General features: G+C 56.8%; 1 protein-coding gene across 5 annotated transcripts in view; it reads left to right on the forward strand.

The window, feature by feature from the left end:
• GAK (cyclin G associated kinase) overlaps nucleotides 1-20,027 on the forward strand; it is an 81,867-nt gene extending 61,840 nt beyond the window's left edge. For 3 of the 5 annotated variants that reach the window (XM_031664806.1, XM_031664810.1, XM_031664808.1), the window contains 9 exons: nucleotides 1,719-1,865; nucleotides 2,686-3,162; nucleotides 3,576-3,746; nucleotides 4,852-4,974; nucleotides 9,787-9,903; nucleotides 17,367-17,591; nucleotides 18,276-18,424; nucleotides 19,237-19,413; nucleotides 19,530-20,027. In XM_031664806.1, coding sequence (XP_031520666.1) covers nucleotides 1,719-1,865; nucleotides 2,686-3,162; nucleotides 3,576-3,746; nucleotides 4,852-4,974; nucleotides 9,787-9,903; nucleotides 17,367-17,591; nucleotides 18,276-18,424; nucleotides 19,237-19,413; nucleotides 19,530-19,631 — 1,688 coding nt within the window. In that variant the 3' untranslated portion in view covers nucleotides 19,632-20,027. The remainder of the gene's footprint in view (nucleotides 1-1,718; nucleotides 1,866-2,685; nucleotides 3,163-3,575; nucleotides 3,747-4,851; nucleotides 4,975-9,786; nucleotides 9,904-17,366; nucleotides 17,592-18,275; nucleotides 18,425-19,236; nucleotides 19,414-19,529) is intronic. The other 2 variants (XM_031664809.1, XM_031664807.1) reach the window with 2 other exon arrangements.
• Nucleotides 20,028-21,321: the final 1,294 nt, after the last annotated feature.

The raw sequence follows: 21,321 nt of genomic DNA on the forward strand, positions 1-21,321 counted from the left end.
TGGTGGTACCAGCACCGCGGCATGCAGGTGTTGCAGCATCCGGCGTAACCGCAGCACTGCGTGCGCATCCGCGGCGTAATCGTGCATCCGTGGTGCATCCGTTTGTAACCGGCGGCATGCAGGTAAAGCCAGGCATCCATAGCAATCCAGACCAGGTGGCCAGGACAGCATCCATGGTGCCGCGATCCAGGTGCAGTGCTGCGCACCTCAGGCACCAGAAAGATCCAGGCAGGTTGCGCGCATCCGCAGGCACCATGATCCAGGTAAGTATCCGCACCAGCATCCAGGTGTTTACGCGGCATCCATGACACCCGCATCCAGGCAGGTTGTGTGCATCCATGGTACCCTGCAGACCATGGTGACGGTTTACCGGTGACCCATGTGCAGGTATGGTGGGGCAAGACCATGTGGCACCCGCGGTGATCCAGGTGGCAGGTGCTGGGTGGTATCCTGCAGGCACCATGCCCCATAGCCAGGCATTCATGTATTCCAGACCATAGGTGCAGGCTGTGTGGCATCCATGCGACTGTAAAGATCCAGGTGGCTGTAGGTATCCGGCACCATGCCCCAGCTGGCGGGGTGCATCCATACTCCAGACCATGCTGTGTGGCGATCCATGTGGTGCAATCAGACCAGGCATCTCGTGCAGCACCGTGACCAGGCTGTGGCATCCATGGCAACTACGCATCCAGGTGTGCTGGCAGCGCATCCGTGCGGCAACCACGTGATCCAGGCAGGCTGTGCATCCAGGCAGTAACCATGATCCAGGGTGGTCCATGGCACCAGACCAGGTAAGGTGCATCCACAGTGCACCATGTATCCAGGTAAGCAGGCATTTATGTACCCCAGACCAGGTGGTGGTTGTGGGTGCATCCATGTAAAATCGTGATCCAGGTATTGGCATGACCAGGCACTGCGCATCCAGGCGAAGTTGTGGTAAAAGATCCAGGTAACGGTGATCCAGGTTGCAGGTGGGCATCCATACAGACCGTAAAGATCCAGATATGTTGTCCAGGTATCATGCCCCAGGACAAACCATGTACTCCAGACCAGGCAGGTGTTGCAGGCGATCCATGCAGTAACCGTAAACATGTGCATCCAGGTTTCACCAAGATCCATGGTGCCGCATCCACGGCAATCGTGATCCAGGTGGCCAGCATCCATGCAGTAACCGCGATCCAGCATCCGTAAGTAACCGGCATCCATGCAGGCCAGGCATCCGACAAATCGTGCATCTGTGTGTGTTGTGTGTGCACTCATGTGTACCGTGCATCTATGTGTGTACATTTGTGTGTACCGTGCATCTATGTGTGTGCTGTGTGTGCATTCATGTGTACTGTGCATCTGTGGCTGTGTGCATTCGTGTATATCATGCATCTGTGTGGGTATAAAAAGAATACGCACTGCAGACCAGGTGCTTCATGTGTACCTTGCGTCTGTGTGGCATTTGATGCCTCAGTGGTGTGTTCCTTGTGCATGTTCATATGTGTGTGTGTTGTGCCCCAGTGCACACCCATGGCCCAGAGCGGCATCCAAGTGGATAGCAGGCATCTGTTCACAGAGATCCCCTCCCCGTCATGTCACTGGCCTGCTTTACCGACAGCCTGGCCTGCCACTGTGCTGGCGCCCGACTGGCTGCACTTCCCAGCTCTGGGGTCAGTGCTGCCCTGAGGCTGCTGGCCAGTGCCGGTGCCCTGACGCCCTCCCTCTCCTGGCAGGGAAGCCGGAGCTCCCCCGGCAGCCCGGCTCCACGGCTCAGTATGATGCTGGGGCAGGTTCCCCGGAAGCCGAGCCCACGGACTCCGACTCACCGCCAAGTAGCAGCGCGGACGCCAGCCGCTTTCTGCACACACTGGATTGGCAGGGTAGGCAGCGTCCCTGGACCCGGCCTCTTGCAGAGGGCAGGCCCCTGGTCTGAAAGTGCCCCTGGGGCAGGGCAAGCGTCTTGGGAGACAGGCCTTGGGCAGAGCTGGGCTGCGTCACAGTGGGCTGTGCGCCCAGCACGTCAGCCTGTTCTTTAATGGCTCACGAGCTAAGAATGATTTCATGTTTTTTTAAAGGTGAATAAAAACAGAACGTGTCCACAAAGTCTGAAATACCGACCCTAGCTCTTCATCCCAGTCTGTGGGCCTGGGGAGACGGGCAGCACGGGCCATGCTGGCAGGGCCCCTGGGTACAAGGAAAGGGCTTGGGAAGAGGGACAGTCTGTCCCCACCCGGGGATCCCACATCTCTCTGCCCAAACCCCCCAGTGGGCTCCCAGCCCCTCCCCAGGCTTTTCAGGAAAACACCGGGCGCCGTCCCTGGACCTTGCCCCAGACACACCCCAAGGGATGCCCCTGCCACTTCCTGTCCCAGCACCCTTGGCCGTCCCAGCAAGGTCGTCCCTTCTGCCGCCTGTTCCCAGAGCACCTCGATTGGTGTTCCTCCCCTCCAGTGCTGCCGTGTGGCCCCCACTTGACTCAGCCTTAGGCACCACAGAGGCCCGGGTGGAGAGAGCTGCAGGCAGAGCCTTGAGGCAGAGGCTGGAGGTGGGTGCGCTGGAGACGCCTCAGGAAACCCCCCCAGAAACTTCTGCAGCACGCGCCAAGGTCCTGGGCCAAGGAGGCACTGAGGGGCCACGTGTGAGGACCCTGGTGCTGGCCATGTAGGCTCACCAGCCTGTGGTTTTGTTTCCTTTTCGCAGAAGAGAAGGAGGCAGAGACTGGTGCAGCAAATGCCTCTCCCAAGGAGAGCGAGTCTGCCCTGATGGAGGACAGAGACGAGAGCGAGGTGTCGGACGAAGGGGGTTCCCCAGTCTCCAGCGAGGGCCAGGAGCCCCGGGCCGATCCAGAGCACCCCGGCCTGGCAGCAGGGCTGGTGCAACAGGATGTGGTTTTTGAGGTGGGGACGCCAGCTGTGCTCCCGGAGCCTGTGCCACAGGAAGACGGGGTTGACCTCCTGGGCCTGCACTCCGAGGTGGGCGCAGGGCCAGCTGTAGCCCCGCAGGCCCTCCAGCCCCCCTCCAGCAACACTGACCTGCTCTGCTGCCTCCTTGGGCCCCCGGAGGCCACCTCCCAGGGGCCCCCGGAGGATCTGCTCGGCGAGGCCCGCCTGCTCCTGGCAAGCCCAGCCCCTCCCCTGAGCATGCAGAGCACCCCAGGAGGAGGGCCCCCTGCTGCTGGTACGTGTTTCTGTTCGACGGCGAAGGGCTTCACGGTGGATGAGAGATGAGGTTGAGTCATTCTCACTGCATGGGCATGTCTCGAAGGCGGCCGTAGGAAGGGAACGTGCCCTCCCCCAGGAGCACCCTCAGGGTCAGGGCAGGGGGCTGGTTCTGCGCTGCCCGCCTGAGCTCATGGGCCGGGAACTGCCAGCTCCTCCGTCTCAGTGGCGTTGCCGCGTCCATGGGAAGGTCCTCCTGAGGCGTGGGGCACGGGGAGCCTCCGGGCCGACTGCCTCAGTGTCCCTGAGAGGGCCGCCGTGGGGTCTGGGCTGCCCAGCTGGAGTGGCCTCTTGGGTGGGCCTGACTCTAGAGCTGGGCTTTGTCCTCAGGCAACCAGGCTGAGTCCTCCCCATGCCCGCCTGTCCCCGCAGCTGACCCCTTTGGCCCGCTCCTGCTGTCTTCAGACAGCGACTCCCAGCCCTGCTCCAATCCTGATCTCTTCAGCGAATTTCTCAATTCGGACTCTGCGGCAGTCCCACCATCCTTCCCGTCTGCCCACAGTGCTCCGCCCCCGTCCTGCAGCGCTGACTTCCTGCACCTGGGTAAGCGCCTCTCGCCTGGCAGCCAGCTCCCCACGGCCTCCTCCCTCAGGACTGCAGCCTATAGTCGGAAGCAGAGCTGCGGGTCTCAGGCAGTGGTGGGGCTGGACTGTGTGACCTCCGGGTGACCTTCCTGGTGGTCCCAGGGTCTTGCAGGATGTCCCTGAGGTCAGGACGGACTGCTCCCTGCTCTGTCTCCCCAAACCATCCGCAAACCCAGAACAGGTTGTGGGTCCCTGCAGTGCCTCGGTCATCTGTGCCTGGCACCAGGTGTTTCTCGAGGCCTCCTCAGGCCCAGGGCTTGCAGCTGTTGGCAGAGAAGGCCACCTGCACCCAGAGCTTGTGTGGGACCAAGAGGTCAGAGGGAGGCGGTTGGGGGTCCAGGATCCAGGAAGCTGGCCTGGTCCAAGTGCAGCGGGGGCCTTGGGACACTGTGTCCGTGGGGAGGAGGCTGGGTGTGGGGCAGAGCATGGCTTGTTTAGACAGAGGCCTGCGGGGCCAGGCCCCGGGACAGGGCTGGGCTGCCCCTCCAGTGCAGTCCTACGGGAAGGAGCCCAGGCTCTCTCTCCTGAGGAGATAGCAGCGTGATCCACAGCGATCCACAGTGCGCTCTGGGGTGATGATGGTGACCATTGCAGGATGGCTTGTGGGTGGACGTGTGCAGCGCAGCCTTACAGCCTGGGGTGGGTGCCGCCAGAGCCAGGGCAGACAGGACCTGCTGGGCCGTCTGTCTGCCGAAGGCAGCTCAGCCAGGTGGAGCCACTGCGGGCTTGGGTGGGTTTTAGGAGAGGCAGGAACACAGGCCGTGGGGATGGCTACAGAAAGTGAGGTCCTGGCAAACCCTTTGGATGGCACTGCGCAGATGCTGTTCTCAGCCTCGCCTGCGAGCTGCTCTGCCTGCTGGTGCCCCTGCATCCACACGCTCGGTTCTGTGTGATGTGGTGACTCCTCAGGGCCCATCAGGAAGAGGGAGGCCGTCAGCCCAGCCTCAGCTCAGCCTGGGTGCAAGAGGTGCCGGCTCCTGGGGCCCTGAGCACAGCCTGGCGCTCTGCCACATTGCCTACTGCTGAGACACCAAATGTGCTCTCTTCCGGTTCCTTCGTCCCAGGGGATCTGCCAGGAGAGCCCAGCAAGATGACGGCCTCGTCCAGCAACCCAGACCTGCTGGGAGGATGGGCTGCCTGGACCGAGACGGCAGCGTCGGCAGTGGCCCCCACGCCAGCCATGGAAGGTATGACCACCACCCACCGAGGACAGGGCATGCAGGACATGCAGCTGCTGTGGCCCGTCTCTGTTTCACACATACCCGTAACAGTGCCTTTTGCGCAGGGAAGGACGGAAGGGCTGGGGCGTGCTCAGTGGTGCCGGCTCCACATCCAGGGCTGTGGTACGGCTGCAGTGGCCTCACTCACCCGGTGTGACTGGGGTACGTGGGGACACAGACTCGGCCTCCCAGAGCTGCAGCGGGTCCTGAGCATCAGCAGCGCCCCCGAGGCGGCCTTCTCCCACCAGCAGGGCGTCTGCATTTGTGATGCGATCTCATGCCCCGCACTCTGTGGACCACCTGGTTTTTCTGCCTGTAGTGCCCCGTGGCTGTTCCCTCCTGAAGGGGTTTGTGAGTGAGGCTGACCCCACGGGTCTTGTTTCGGTGTTGTGGCCAACATCCCGTGCCCTGTCAGGAACGGGGTCACGTACAGCAGTCCGTGTTTGTGAGCGTCTGTCCTTCCCGTCAGCCTGGAGCCTGCCCTCCCGCGACGTCTCTGGTAGCACGGATGCTTATGTTGCAGCTGTGTCTCGGGCCAGCCTCAGCGATGTCGCGGGTTTGCTTCCAGACCACAAAGCCAGTACCCCTGGAAAGCCAGTCAGATTTTGTTTTCCCAGTAAACATAAAAGTTACGGACTTTTTGTGTGTGGGTTTTTTTTTTGTTGTTTTTTCGTTTTTGTTTTTGAGACAGGGTCTTGCTCTGTCACCCAGGCTGGAGCATAGTGGCACGATCTCCACTCACTTCAGCGTTGACCTCCTGGGCTCAAGCGATCCTCCCACCCCAGCCTCCTCAGTAACCTTGGCTGCAAGCATGAGCCACCAGGCCCAGCTAAGTTGTAGATTTTTTTTGTAGAGACAAAAGTTTTGCCACGTTGCTCAGGCTGGTCCAGAACTCCCGGGCTTAGGCGATCCACCCACCTCAGCCTCTCAGGGTGCTGGGATTACAGGCATGAGCCACTGCACTCAGGTAACGCTTCTGTTTACATTATACTGTAGTCTGGTTTTTTGTTTGCTTTTGATTTTTGCGGAGATGGAGTCTTGCTCTGTTGCCCAGGCTGGAGTGCAGTGGCATGATCTCAGCTCACTGCAACCTCCGCCTCCTGGGTTCAAGCGATTCTCCTGCCTCAGCCTCCTGAGTAGCTGGAATTACAGGCGCCTGCCAACAAGCCTGCCTAATTTTTGTATTTTTAGTAGAGACAGGGTTTCACTATGTTGCTCAGGCTGGTCTTGAAGTCTTGATCTTATAATCCACCCCTCTTGGCCTCCCAAAGTGCTGGGATTACAGGCATGAGCCACCGCGCCTGGCCGTAGTCTGTTAAGTGTGTAATAGCATTATGTCTAAAAAATAAATGTAGTTACCTTGATTTAGAAATACTTCATTGCTAAAAATGCTCATGATCCTAATCTTGCTGGTGGGGGTCTTGCTCAGCGTGGACAGCTGCTGACTGCTCAGCGCGTTGATTCCTGAAGGCTGGGGTGGCTCTGGCAGTTTCTGAAAATAAGACGATGAAGTTTGACGTACGATTGTCTCTACCTTTCACAAAAGGTTCCCTGTGGTGTGCAGTGCTCTTGGGTAGTGTTTTAACCACATGGAGCTTTTCCCGTCGTCTCAAAGCTGCCACGGCTGTATCAATAAGTTTACGAATATTCTAAACCCTTGGTTTCATTTCAGTGTTCACAGCATCTTCACCAGGACTAGATTCCATCTCAGCAACCTGCTTTCTTTGTTCATCCATAAGAAGCAACCCCTCATCTGTTCAGCTTTCATCCTGAGATTGCAGTAATTCGGTCCCATCTGCAGGCCCCACTTCTAATTCTAGTTCTCTTGCTGTTTCCACCACATCTGCAGTGACTTCCTCCACTGAAGTCTTCAACTCCTCACAGTCATCCTTGAGGGTTGAGATCAGCTTCTCCCAAACTCCTGTTCATGTTGCTGTTTTAACCCCCTCCCATGAATCGTGAATGTTCTTAATGGCATCTAGAATGGTGAATCCTTTCCAGAAGGTTGTCAGTGAACTTTACCCAGATCCATCAGAGGAATCTGTGGCCGCTGTAGCCTTAGAAATGTGTTTCTTAAATAGTGAGACTTGGAAGTCGACACGACTCCTTGGTCCAAGGGCTGCAGAACGGGTGTTGTGTTAGCAGGCACGAAGGCAGCGTGACTGTCCGCTTACTCCTCTGTCAGAGCTTTCAGGGGACCAGCTGCGTTGTCGGGATTGTCAGCAAACAGTCGTATTTTGAAAGGAATCTTTTTTCTGAGCTGTAGATCTCAACAGTGGACTTAAAATATTCCACACACCGTGCTGTACACAGATGGCTGCCATCCAGGCTTTGCTGTGTCGTTTCTGTAGCACAAGCCAAGTCAATTTAGAGTCATTTTTAAGGGCACTGGGTTTTTTGAATGAATGAGCACTATTCGTTTAAAGCCGCCGTCTGCATTAGACCTTCACAAGAGAGGCAGCCTGTCCTGTGAGGCCTTAAAGCCAGGCATTGACTTCTCTAGCTATGAAAGTCACAGATGGCGTCTTCTTCCCATACGAGGCCGTCTCATCTACGTGGAGAGTCTGGCAGGTGCAGCCCCTTCAATCAGTGATCTCAGCCGGATCTTAGCGGGTGACGTAGGCCGTCTCGTCTGTGTGGAGTCTGGCAGCCCCTTCCTCAGTGGTCTCAGCGGATCTTAGCGGATGACTTGCTGCATGCAGCTTCCCCGTCAGCGCGTGCTGTCTCACGTTGCGTTTGTATGTTGCAGAGACGGCGTCTTTCCTTCAGCCTCAGCCCCTGCTGGCTTCACTCTTCTTCTGCAGCGTCCTCACCTCTTTCTGCCTTCGTAGAATTGAAAGAGTTGAGACCTTGCTCTGGATTATGGCTTAGGGGGATGTTGTGGCTGGTTTGACCTTTTCTCCAGATCACTCGAACTTCCTCTGTATCAGCAATGGGGCTGTTTTGTTTTCTTATCATTTGTGTGTTCACTGGAGTGGTGTAATTTCCTTCAGGAACTTTTCCTTTGCATTCACAACTTGGCTTGCTGGTGCAAGAGGCCTAGCTTTTAGCTTATCTCGACTTTCTTTCTTTTTTTTTTTTTTTTTTTTTAGAGACAGGGTCTTGCTCTGGCTGGAGTGCAGTGGCACAATCATGGCTCACTGCAGCCTCAACCTCCTGGGCTCAAGGGATCTTCCCACCTCAGCCTCCCGGATAGCTGGGACTACAGGCGCTTACCACGATGCCCAACTAATTTTTTAAATTTATTTTTTGTAGAGATAAGGTCTTGCCGTGTTGTCCAGACTGGCCTTGAACTCCTGGGCTCAAGCACTCTCCTGCCTCAGCCTCCCACCGTGCTGAGGACACAGGCATGAGCCACTGCGCCCAGCCTTCTTCTGCTTTTGACGTGCCTCCCTCACTAAGCTCAGTTGTTCCTAGCTTTTGATTTCAAGTGAGACACTTGCAACTCTTGCGTTCACTTGAATGCTTATAGGCCATTGTAGGTTCTGAATTGGCCTAAGTTCAGTATGGTTGTGTCTCGGGGAATAGGGAGGCTTGAGAAGGAGCGAGAGGGGGAGCAGCTGGTCTGTGGAGCAGCCACAGCACACTGTCAGTTCAGCTCACCGTCTTCTATGGGCACAGTTCATGGCACCCGAAAACAATTAGAGCAGCATCCTCAGCTCATGGAACACAGATCACCAAAGCAGATACAATCATCAAGAAGTTTGAAATATCATTAGAATTCCCAAAATGGGGCACAGGGACAGAGTGTGCATGGTGTGGGGAAAATGGTGCCAATAGACTTGCCGGGCGGAGTTGCCACGGCCCTCAGCGGGTGGAACACACACTGTCCACAGAGCCCCGGGAGGCACAGTGCACAGCGCACCAGGGCCTGGGTGCCTGTCCGCTCGAGTGTGCTTCCAGACGTCTTTGCCCAGGGGCAGCTCCCGTCTCCAGTTTGTCTCCTGGTTGGATGATCACTGTGAAGATGTCTCGCCAGTTTGATTTCTTTCTTATGAATGAGGTTGACTCTTAGTTTGCGTGGTTTTGGTTATGTGTATTTCTTTTGAGAATCATTTCATGTTCTTTGCTCATTTTTGGCCTCAGGAATTCATCTTTTTCCTCAAGTAGATCCACGAGGGCTGTTTATACATGAAGAGCCTGGTTTTAGTGACTGCATGGCACTCTATCGAGGAGCTCTACAACTGCTGTTTTTTTGTTTCTTTGTTTTTTTTGGAGACAGAGTCTCATCTGTCACTGGGGCTGAGTGCGGTGGCATCACTCGGTTCCCTGCAGCCGTCAACCCCTGGGCTCAAGCGGTCCGCCCACCGCAGCCCCCCGGGTAGCTGGGACCACACGCATGTGCCACCGTGCCTGGTTGATTTTTTTATTTTTTGTAGAGATGGTCTTTCTATGTTGCCCAGCCTGTGTTTTATGATTTTATACTTAGGATATTCTCAAACTTTTGTTATTATAAAGAATATCATGAAGAACATTCCTAATTTTAGATGGATTCCAAGAAGTGGCACTGCAGAATAACAGTCATAATGATATGAACATGGTTTGGTTCTGGGTGTGCGTTGTGAAGCTGTTTTCCCCGAGGAGTAGTGTGGGGCGTGGAGGCAGCGTCCACCACATGTGCCTCTGTCCTGGCTGGTCTCCTGCACACAGGCCGTGCAGGTACCAGCTCTCAGGCAGGAGTGAGGCTGTCACGTCGTAAGGAGGAACGATCAGAGGTCCCAGGAGGGCGTGTTTCGCTTCAGGTGGTGCTTGTTCTAACGCCCTGTGCCCCTTTTCCAGGCCCCCTCTTCTCTCCTGGAGGTCAGCCGGCCCCTTGTGGCCCTCAGGCCAGCTGGACCAAGTCTCAGAACCCGGACCCATTTGCTGACCTTGGCGACCTCAGCTCCGGCCTCCAAGGTAACGTGGAGGGTACATTGCGGGTGTGGAAGCTGTTCCTTGTAGGAGGTTTATTCTTGTCTGTGTGACTCTGAGCTGCCCAAAGTGAAGTCTTTGCCTCTGTTCACCAAGACCCCCAGCCCAGAGCACAGTGACCCCAAGGGGACAGCGTGTCTGCACCTGTTCTAGGCGACTGCCAGCTGGCAGGCTACAACCAGGTGTTGCTGACACTGGCACTGCTGCCAGCCCCCACCCGCATTGTGGTGCCTGATCCATCCTGCCCTCAGGGCTGTGGGGGCCATCTGGGAAGTGGGGTCTCCACATGGAAGTGGGGTGTGGCTAGGCTCTGCTCAGTCCCTGAGGCTGTGCTCAGAGCGTGCTGGCCGTTGGCCACAAGAACCCAGCCCACCCTTTCCAGTCCCATGTCTGCCTCAGGCCTGGCCTGGGCACTGTGGTCTGAGCCTCTGGTCCCGTGTCTGCCTCAGGCCCTGCCCGGGCGCTGTGGCTTCGAGTCTCCTTGGGTTGACCTGACGCCTCTGAGTCTCTGGGTTCATTTCCAGGATGTGTCTCCCTGGGGTCCCTGTGGCTTCTCAGAAGCAGCGTCGGCGGCAGGGGGACGATCATCTGAAGGGGCCTCCTATGCACTCGCCTGGCTGTCGGGTGGAATCCTGGGCGGGAAGTGGCTCCACCTTAGGATGCTTATTGGTGCCAGTGACCCCCGGACTCTCCAGCATGCAGCCCCCGGGCAATGGCGTCTGCTCCTGCCAGAGCCTGGCGGACTGTGCTGGGGCTCCCTCCAGCCTCAGGCTGGGCACCTTACCTGCTCAGCTCCAGGAGCATTTCCCATCTCTTCCTCATTTCTCCTGTCCGTCCCTGAGTGCCTCAAATTCCTCTGAGCAGATGTCGGTGTCAGATCTCTAAGGCCGGCCTCGAGTCCTCACTCTGCCCTCCCGGGCTGGCCTCGAGTCCTCACTCTGCCCTCCCGGGCTGGCCTCGAGTCCTCACACCTCCCGGGCTGGCTTCGAGTCCTCACACCTCCTGGACTGGCCTCCAGTCCTCACACCTGCCGGGCTGGCTTCGAGTCCTCACACCTCCCAGGCTGGCTTCTAGTCCTCACACCTCCTGGATTGGCCTCGAGTCCTCACACCTCCCGGGCTGGCCTCGAGTCCTCACACCTCCTGGGCTGGCCTCCAGTCCTCACACCTGCCGGGCTGGCTTCAAGTCCTCAGGCCCTCCTGGGCTGGCCTCGAGTCCTCACACCTCCCGGGCTGGCCTCGAGTCCTCTGCTCTCACAAGCTTGCATCTGAAGTGCCTTCTATTCTGTCATGAAGTCCTAAGAGTTTTTTCATCTTTAAATGTTCTTTTTATGTTTGGGATGGTTTTGGGGATTTATTGTGACTTTTGAGGACGTCTGTGAGTGTTACTGTCGGTGTTGTTTTGTATATTCTTTCCCTTTGTGGCCTCTGTCTTGGGTTGTCTGAGAGCACGGTGGGGTTACGGGGGCTGCGCCCTCGGGAGGAGACCTGTGTGTGCCTTGACTGCCCTGGGTGGCCAGCACTGGGGCAGAAGGAGTGGACTCCCAGGGAGCCCTCTTGTCTGTGTCCTAGACACAGCCCCAACCCTCTGACTGCTGGCTTGGTGGGCAGCCTGAGACCATCCTGCCTTCTGGGAAGACAGCAGTTCTGAACAAAGCAAAGCTGATACAACTGAAGGAAAAAATGGACAAACCCAAATCATAGCTGGTGACGTCAGCACTGCTGTCCCCACACGTGACAGAACAGCTGTCCCAAAGGCTGCGAGGATGCAGAGGGCGGAGGCACCAGCCAGGGCCCACTAGCTGCAGGCACGGACCTTTCCACGCACCGTGGGAGCCTCCTCCACACAGGCCCTGTCCTCAGAGAACTAGGATTCTGCAGTGTGCTCTCTGACCACAGTAAAATAGAACGGAAGAATCTTCACACTTGGGAACAAAACGGCACACTTTAAAATGACACCTGGGCCAGAGAGGAGGCCTCGAGGGAAACGATGCGTGGAGCTGAGAGAAGATGCAGGTGCAGCCTGGGAAGGCCCAGGGCCCCACCAGGCAGTGCGGAGACACCCCCAGCCGTGGGTGCTTGCTGTGGAAAAGCTGGAATGCCCCAGTAGTAACCTGAGCTCTCCGCACAAGACGTTTGGAGGGGGGAGGGGAGCAAAATAAGCCTACAGCAAGCAGAAGGAAAGAAGGAGGAGCCACGGGCAGTGCAGTGGAACGCAGAGACGGCCAGTTCCGAAGCCCACAGACCTCTCCTGGGACTGGCAGGAAGAGTGACCCAGGTCATTGATACAGGGGACGGTGCAGGAGGCACCACTACAGACCCCGCAGGCTCTACCAGAGTCACGGGTGCAGGCGCAGCTGTGCAGTATGCTTGACAACTTAACGTGAAATTGACAAATTCCTCAAAACCAGTTACTGCCACAACTTACCCAGTATCAAGTAGCTCCTTTGAAAAATTCTGTCAATACAAAGAAAATAAATTCGTAATTAAAAACTTCCCAAAAAGGAAACCTGCGGACCCACCTGGGCCATTGGAGAATTTCACCGAATGTTGAGAGAACGCCAGTTCCACCCTCTTGCAGGAAGCAGGAGAGAGGGAGCTCTTTCTAATTGATTTTACGAAGCTCACGCTATCACCCGGAAACCAAAATCAGACAGAAACAGTACCGAAAAGGGCAAGTGGGCCCATATTCCGCATGAATATACACACAGATCCTCAACCAAACTTTAGCAAATAGACTTTATCAGTATATAAAGAGAATTCTACACCAAGATCAAGTAGGATTTATTCCAGGAATACAAGGCTGACATTTCAGAATTGGTTAACAAAATCTATTTAGGTTGCCGCAAAAGTAATTGTGGTTTTGCCATTGAAAGTGATAAGGCTCGGGCTGCGGCCTCAAGCCTGTAATCCTGCACTGGAGCCGAGGCGCTGGATCGCAAGCAGTCAGGAGATCGACCAGTAAACCCGCCTCTACTAAAAATACAAAAATTAGCCAAGGTGGTGGCGCCTCTGTAGTCCCAGCTACTCAGGAGGCTGATGGCGGCACTGGCGCGGAACCTGCCGAGCCGTGTTGCCTGGGACCACTGCACTCCAGCCTGGCGACAGCGACCTCGGCCTCAAAAAAAAAAAAAAAAAAAAAAAAGTGACATGTTTTACTACTTTGCAATTCAACCAACTACCACCCTTTAACCAACTGAAGAGTCATGTGATCACATCAACAATGCAGAAAAGGCTTTTAACAAAATTCAGCACCTTTTTATGATAACACTGTCAGTGAACCAGTAATGAGCAGAACGTCATCAACTTGGTAACAGGCATGTAGAGAAACCCACAGCCAGGCCACAGGCTGTGCTCACACCAACCAGTGCTTTGGGAGGCCAATGTGGGAGGATTTCCTCAACCCGGGAGTTTGAAGTCAGCCTGGGCAATATAGTGAAACCCCTGTAAGAATGAGCCAGGTGTGGTGGTGAGCACCTGTGGTCCCAGCTACTCAGCCAGCTGAGGCGGGAGGATCACTGGGATTGCTTGAGGTCAAGGCTGGACTGGCTTGATGAGGTCACTGCACTCCAGCCCACAGCAGAGCAAGATCAGGTCTCAAAACAAGAAAACCTGCAGCCAACATCTTTTTTGAGACAGAGTCTTGTCGTGTTGCCCTGGCTGGAGTGAAGAACTGCTCACTGCAACTTCCGCCTCTACAGTTTCATGCCGTAAGCAATTCCTCCCACCTCAGCCTCCCAGCTGAGATTACAGGCACACGCCTACCACACCCAGCTAATTTTGTATTTTTTAGTGAGACGGGTTTCACTCCATGCTAGCCAGGGCTGGTCTCGTCCTGACTCAAGTGATTCGCTCCACCCTAGCCTCCCAAAGTGCTGGAATTATGGTGTGGACACCACGCCGGGCTGCCAATATCATTTTTAACTCCAAAATCAGGAATCAGGCGGAAAGTGTCTTTTCTCTACTTCTACTTGTCGAAAGTCACAGCTGCTGCCATTTGGCGCAGTAATAAAGCGGACACGCGACTACAAAGGGAAAAGTAAAATTGCTCCTGTCTGCAGATGACATGATTGTCTGTGCAGGAACTCTCAGCGGAATTCAGAGATCTTTGAACCAAGGAGTTCAGTAAAGTCACAGGATAAAGAAGGCAACACAGCAAAACAGAACCATTTGATAACTTCACCTTTTTTTTTTTTTTAAAGAAAAACAACATTCGGTGGCAACCCACCGACATGTCTAGGGCTTGTATCGGGTGGGACTGTAAAACCAACTGTGGCAAAAAAGACCAGAGGAGATGTGAGTGAAGGGACGAACGCTGCCCTCACGGCCTGAGGCTCCCGAGTAAGGTGTCCTTTCTCCTGTGCACATCTGTAGCCTAACACGGTTCCTGCCAATGCCTCAGCAGGGATTTTCCTAGATACAAATGAGCTTATCGTACAGTGTATTTGAAAGACAGATGGACTAGATGCCTGGATTTTTTTTTTTTTTTTTTTTTTTTGAGATGGAGTCTTGCTCTGTCGCCCAGGCTGGAGTGCAGTGAGGCGATCTTGGCTCACTACAAGCTCCACCTCCCGGGTTCACACCATTCTCCTGCCTCAGCCTCCCGAGTAGCTGGGACCACAGGCGCCCGCCGCCACGCCTGGTTAATTTTTTTGTATTTTTAGTAGAGATGGCGTTTCACCGTGTTAGCCAGGATGGTTTCGATCTCCTGACCTCGTGATCCACCCGCCTCGGCCTCCCAGAGTGCTGGGATTACAGGCGTGAGCCACTGCACCCAGCCTCCCACAGTGCTGGGATCACAGGCGTGAGCCGCCGCACCCAGCCTCCCACAGTGCTGGGATCACAGGCGTGAGCCGCTGCACCCTGCCTCCCACAGTGCTGGGATCACAGGCGTGAGCCGCCGCACCCAGCCTCCCACAGTGCTGGGATCACAGGCGTGAGCCGCTGCACCCTGCCTCCCACAGTGCTGGGATGACAGGCGTGAGCCACCGCGCCCGGCCTTGCCTGGAATATTTTTGTAATGGAAAAATGACATGGGAGAAGTCATTCTTCCTGGCTTTGAGGCTTAGTCTGAAGCCACAGAAATCAACATTGCGGTGATGGCAGAGAGACACGTCTGTGGAGAGAAGAGAGGACTCAGAAATAGGCCACACAAGAGAGACCAGCGGAGCTTTGACAGAGGCAAGAAACCCATTCATCAGATGGTGCTGGGTAGCCGTAGGCAAGCCCTTAGCCCACATTGTACAGAGCAGCTCATCAGAATCAGCCAGAGATCGAAACGTAAAACCGCAGGGCCTTTATAAAGGAGAAAACCTTTGTGGCCTGGGGCTGGGCAGCGTTCGTAGACTCACCACCCGAATCACACCCATAAGAGGACAGATGGACACAACTTCAGAGCTCTGGGCATCTGAGCTACGGACTGGGAGAAGATAGTTCCAAACCGCCTATTTGACGAAGGACTCATGTACAGAATATAAAAATACAGTCAAAAACAAACCCAAAAGCAATCCAGTTAGAAAATGGGCAAGAGAAGGCCAGGCACAGTGGCTCACGCCTGTAATCCCAGCACTTTGGGAGGCCGAGGTGGGCGGATCACAAGGTCAAGAGATCGAGACCAGCCTGGCCAACATGGTGAAACCCCGTCTCTACTAAAAATACAAAAATTAGCCGGGCGTGGTGGCGATGCCTGTAATCCTAGCTACTCGGGAGGCTGAGGCAGGAGTCTCTGGAACCCAGGAGGCAGAGGTTACGGTGAGCCAAGATTGCACCACTGCACTCCTGGGTGACAGAGCAAGACTCTGTCTCAAAAAAAAAAAAAAATGGGCAAGAGACATGCAGACACTTCCAGCACATCAACATCCAATGGGCGGGAAGCAGAGGCCGAGACACCCGGCATCACCGAATGCCGGCACAGAGGAGGATGGGGCGCGGGGGAGGACGGCGCGCGGGGGAGGACAGACTGCGTCTCTCGCATTGCCGGGGGGATGAGCCGCGTGTCTCTCGCGTTGCCGGGGGACGAGCCGCTGAAGCGGCAGGGTCACTCTGTAGAACAGGCGGTCATTTTTCTCCTAAGCTAAACACAGCTACTCAGTTACGGTGGGACATAGGCATTTATCCCAGAGAAATGGAAACTCATTCACGCAAAAGTCCGTAACAGGCATTCAAAGATGTGTTGGTTGTAGCCAAACAGTGGAATCAGCCCGGGTGTCCTACAGGTGAACGGTTGAGTAGGTGGTTCCCACACCACCAGATGGCCCTCGGCAGGAGGGGGAGTGGCGGATGCCCCGGACCCGAGGGACCTGTCCTGAGTGAAGAGGTGCCAGGCTAGAGGCTGTGGCTGTCAGTTCCATTCTAGAACATAACTAAGAAGACAGCCCGGGCGTGGCGGCTCACACCTACCATCCCAGCCCTGTGGGGAGGTGAGGCCAGCGGGTCTCTGAGCCTAGGAGTTTGAGACCAGCCGTAGTGAGACCTTGTCTCCAAAAAACAAAAAGATGACAGAACCATAGTGAAGCATCCAGGTCGTGATTGCTGTGGTGCTGAATCTGTGTGCAATCAGTGGCGTGGCCCTGCACACACATAACACAAGTCCAGCTGGTCACATCTGATGGCCTCTAGGTGGTGCGGCTGCCTGGGCTCAGTGCTTCTCTGAGGTTGTGAGAGACGCCCTCCCTGGGGGATGCTGGGCGCAGGTGCTCAGGGTTTTTACAGCTTCCTGCTATTTTGATTATTCCAAAATAATAAGTTAAAGGATCAGGCCAGGCATGGTGGCTCATGCCTATAATCCCAGCACTTTGGGAGGCCGAGGCAGGCAGATGACAAGGTCAGGAGATCGAGACCGTCCTGGCTAACATGGTGAAATCCCGTCTCTACTAAAAATACAAAAAAAATTAGCCAGGGGTGGTGGCGGGCACCCGTAGTCCCAGCTAATCAGGAGGCTGAGGTGGGAGAATGGTGTGAACCTGGGAGGTGGAGCTTGCAGTGAGCCAAGATCCCACCACTGCACTCCAGCCTGGGCGACACAGCGAGACTCCATTGCAAAAAAAAAAAAAAAATTAAAGGATCAGCCCTGATTTGATGTTCTCCGAGAGGCAGTGGCCCTCCAGGACGCTACAGATGTGGGGACACGGCCCCCAGCCCCCGTGGACAAGTCCCGGGTCTGCCTTGGCTCATAGGGGTGGGGGTGCTGCCTCCACAGCTGCCCTGTCCTGGCGTCTGCCCTCCACCGAGAATGCTCCTGTCGCCCCAGTACCTGGCCTGTGCGGCCAGTCCCTGGAGACCTTCACACATGTAGGTGGAGCCGGCACCTCTGTCTGGACGGCCTCGGGTGATCAATGTTCTGTTCTGCAAACCTGTGTTTTCCAATAAACATGGTGTTCTGAGTTCTAGAAACGGTGGTTGCCCCGCACGGACAACCAGATGCCGAGTTTCTGACCTCCGTCTCCACAGGCTCACCAGCTGGATTCCCTCCTGGTGGCTTTATTCCCAAAACGGCCACCACAGCCAAAGGCAGTGGCTCCTGGCAGACAAGTCGGCCGCCAGCCCAGGGTGCCTCATGGCCCCCTCAGGCCAAGCCGCCCCTCAAAGCCTGCACACAGCCAAGGCCTAACTATGCTGCGAACTTCAGTGTGATCGGGGCACGAGAGGAGCGGGGGGTCCGCGCACCCAGCTTTGGTGAGTCCCCCACTCTCTGTTGCTGTGGAGTTTGCAGAGACTGCCCTGAACTGGCTAAAGGTAGAACCTGTGTTTTCTTCAACTCGGAGCCCAGTCCTGGGACAGGCATGGCCGAGCCACTCAGAGAAGGACGCAGTTTCTGATGTGTGTCTGCTGGTCTCTCTCCGGGTCAGGCCTCTGGGTCCCTCTTGTTCCAGTGACACCCGCTTGACCTGTTTTTAACAAATGGCCTTTGCAACCCTGTCTTGTCTTCCCTCTTCTCTTCTGTGGAGGCATTAGGGTGGTAGCCCTATCCCCGGGGGCAGCGGGTGGAATTGGGCCTGTGTGTCTCTGCAGAAAGTTTCTGTTCTTAGCTGGGCTTCGTGGCTCACGCCTGTAATCCCAGCACTTTGGGAGGCTGAGGCGGGCAGATCGCTTGAGCCCAGGAGTTCAAGACCAGTCTGGGCAACAGTGAGACCTCCTCTCTACAAAAATTGTGAAAATTAGCCGGGCGTGGTGGCGCGTGCCTGTGGTCCCAGGTATTTGGGAGGCTGAGACAAAAGGATCACTTGAGGACTCAGTGATCCTCCCTTGGCCTTGGGAGGCCAAGGCTGCAGAGAGCCAAGAGCGTGCCATTGCACTCTGGCCTAGGCGACAGAGTGGAGACCCTGTCTCAAACAAAAAAAAGTTTCTGTTCTTTTCTAGCTCAAAAGCCAAAAGTGTCTGAGAACGACTTTGAAGATCTGTTGCCCAATCAAGGCTTCTCCTCCAGGTCTGACAAGAAGGGGCCAAAGACCATTGCGGAGATGAGGAAGCAGGACCTGGCTAAAGACACAGACCCGCTCAAGCTGAAGGTGGGTGGGTGGGCAGCTCTTACTGGGAGGCCAAAGGCCTCAACCCAGGGCCCCTGGAGAATCTGCTGTGCCACACGGAGCCAGCGTCTCCAGCCAGGGACCTGTCACTGCCAATGGGCCTGGCAGCCCTCGAGGACAGGGCGGCCTGAGGCCTGGTGGGCAGGGCAGAGTCAGGCCCCAGGCCGTGCTGCTCCCCGTGTGCCCAGATGACTCAGTGCTGATGGGGGCGGGCATTACAGGAGTCAGTGCCCCCGGGTGTCTGCAGAGACTGTCGAGGGCAGGCATCTCCTGGGGGCTGCTCTGGGCGCTGAGCCTCCCAACCTAGGGCGCTCACTGGGGGTGAGGGTGCAGCAGTCAGGGTGTCCCTGCGCCGGCCATGAGACGTGCCCTGCTGTGTGGCTTGGCCGATGGCCAGCTCTACAGGCCACATATGCCTGTGACCTTGGGGTCCTTTCACAGGCACCAGGGACCTTCCCCTTCTCCCTCTGAGTCTGGGGCCTGGGATAGGCCAAGGGGTTGCACCACCAGAACCAGCGTTTGTGTCCCCAGTGAACATCTGGCTGAGACATGGGTGTCTCTGTCCCAGCCTCTGGCCCCAGGCCCTGGAACACGAAGGCCACCTGGCCCTGTGTCGTCCGGAGTCGGCTCTGTATAGTTGAGGGCGGGGCGTGCAGTGGGACTTTGTCTGTGAGCTGGGCTGAGCCCACCCCACGTGACCAGGCACTTCCTCGGCATCATGCCTCAGTTTCCGCAGTGCAGAGGAGGAGGGCAGGCAAGCACCCAGGGCTCAGCAAGCTCCGTGTCTCCCGCAGCTCCTGGACTGGATTGAGGGCAAGGAGCGGAACATCCGGGCCCTGCTGTCCACGCTGCACACAGTGCTGTGGGACGGGGAGAGCCGCTGGACGCCCGTGGGCATGGCCGACCTGGTGGCCCCGGAGCAGGTGAAGAAGCACTACCGCCGCGCAGTGCTGGCCGTGCACCCCGACAAGGTGAGCAGAGCTGTCGGGCGGCTGCTGGAGGCCTTCGGGGGTGGGTCGCGGGGAGATCCTGCCCTGGCCGCCCACGCATGCTTGTAAGAGGTGCTTACACCGCCCATCACCCACAGGCCGCGGGGCAGCCGTATGAGCAGCACGCCAAGATGATCTTCATGGAGCTGAATGACGCCTGGTCAGAGTTTGAAAACCAGGGCTCCCGGCCCCTCTTCTGAGGCCGCAGTGGTGGTGGCTGCGCACACATCTCCACAGCTTGGGAGCTGTCGTGGGACCTGGGTCCCCACCGTGAGGGCCCCATGGGCGACGGCAGATGTGGCCAGAGTGGGGCTCCGAGCCCCGGGTCACCGCCTGCCCAGCATTCCAGGCACAGGAAGAGAAAGCATTCCAAAGCCTCTGATTGTTGTTTCCTTTTTCTCCTCCCGAAGGAACAGCTGATTCATGCTCCTCCCACAGTTGTCACATCTGTGATTTATTTGGTGTTTCCGGCGTGGCCTCTGGAGCACCAGCACATGGTGAGCCCCGCGGCTGGTGCTCATGGGCCCTGGTGTTTGCACCGCACTTTGTAATCAGTCCCGTGGTTGTCTGTACAGAATTAAACTATTTTCCGATGACTGCTGTCTCCAGTGTGGATCCGCTCGTCCAGGAGCCGTTCACCAGCTGGGGCGCAGGACTGTGCTTCCTCAGCAACCTTGCTGTGGCTGGATTGTTGCAGGGCCTGAGTGGAGAGGAGAAGAGGGTCCCGGGGCTGCAGGGGCTCTGGGCAGCTCTAGGGGACCATGGAGCCCAGCCAGGGCAAGGCCAATGGTGGGGGCCCCTGCAGTCCCCAGACCCCACCTCCTCCACTCGGTCCCCACCCCTCGGCCCCAGGACTCCTCTCTCCTCTCCACTTGGCCCCTGCCCCTGGGCCCTGGACCTGGGAGCAAAGGTGGGCTCCACACTGCCCCTGTGCTAACCCCGCAGGGCCAAGGCAGCATCCGGGCTTTCGGGCGGCTGGAGGACCAGGGGCCCGTGGAAGGAGAAGGTGACCGTGGCCAGCTCCCACCCCACAGCAGACTCGAGGAGGCCCTGAATCACACAGCACTGAACTCACCGCCAGGCTCTTCCTGTTTTCAGAGAATAATGACTTTACATTTGCTATGCACCCGCCACTATTTTTAGCTCTTTTAAAAAATAATGAGAACCTAAATAGGTGCTGAGATTTTCACATCAAAGTTGTCTGGATTCCGGCTCCGGGTCTGGCCACCCCGACTCAGATGCTCCTGCTCTGGGGGCAGCTCAGGCCATGCTCCCTCTGGGCTCTCCAGCCTCAGCCCTGTGCTGTGCGGCCCCCTTCTCTCCTGCTGCCGCCCACGTCACACCCAAGCTCCAAACTAATCCCCCAGCCCCTGCCCCTCCCTCGCCCCAGACCCTTAACTCTGAAAGCTCGGGTCCCTTCTCCCCACTAACCTCCCATGGCCTGTGGCAAACCCAGCCACCCTGCCTGGACAAGCGAGTGCACCTCCCTCTGGCTGGCCCCACAGCCTTCCTCTGTCAGGGGCCTGAGCCTCTGGTTGTGTGTAGAGGGCAGCGGGTGGCCGGTCTAGGCTGGGCCGAGATTGTGGAGGATGGAGGAGGGTGTGGAGGGCAGCAGGTCACCAGTCCAGGATAGGCCGAGATGGAGTGCATGGAACAGAGGCCAGGACGGTGGAGTCTGGGTTGCAGGACAGGAAAACCCCCATCCAGGCTGACCCAGCTCAGAAGGGAGCCTGCGGCCCACACCTGGCCACGCTACTGCCAGAATTTCTCCTCTTCCAACCGCTCAGCTCAGCATGGAGACACGCAGGTGCACAGGCATGTACAAGCCGCGCACGCGCACAGACATGGCTGCACAAGGTCACACACGGTGCTACCCAGACACCCACACGT

Source organism: Papio anubis, chromosome 3 (assembly GCF_008728515.1).
Source record: "Papio anubis isolate 15944 chromosome 3, Panubis1.0, whole genome shotgun sequence".
Taxonomy (NCBI): domain Eukaryota; kingdom Metazoa; phylum Chordata; class Mammalia; order Primates; family Cercopithecidae; genus Papio; species Papio anubis.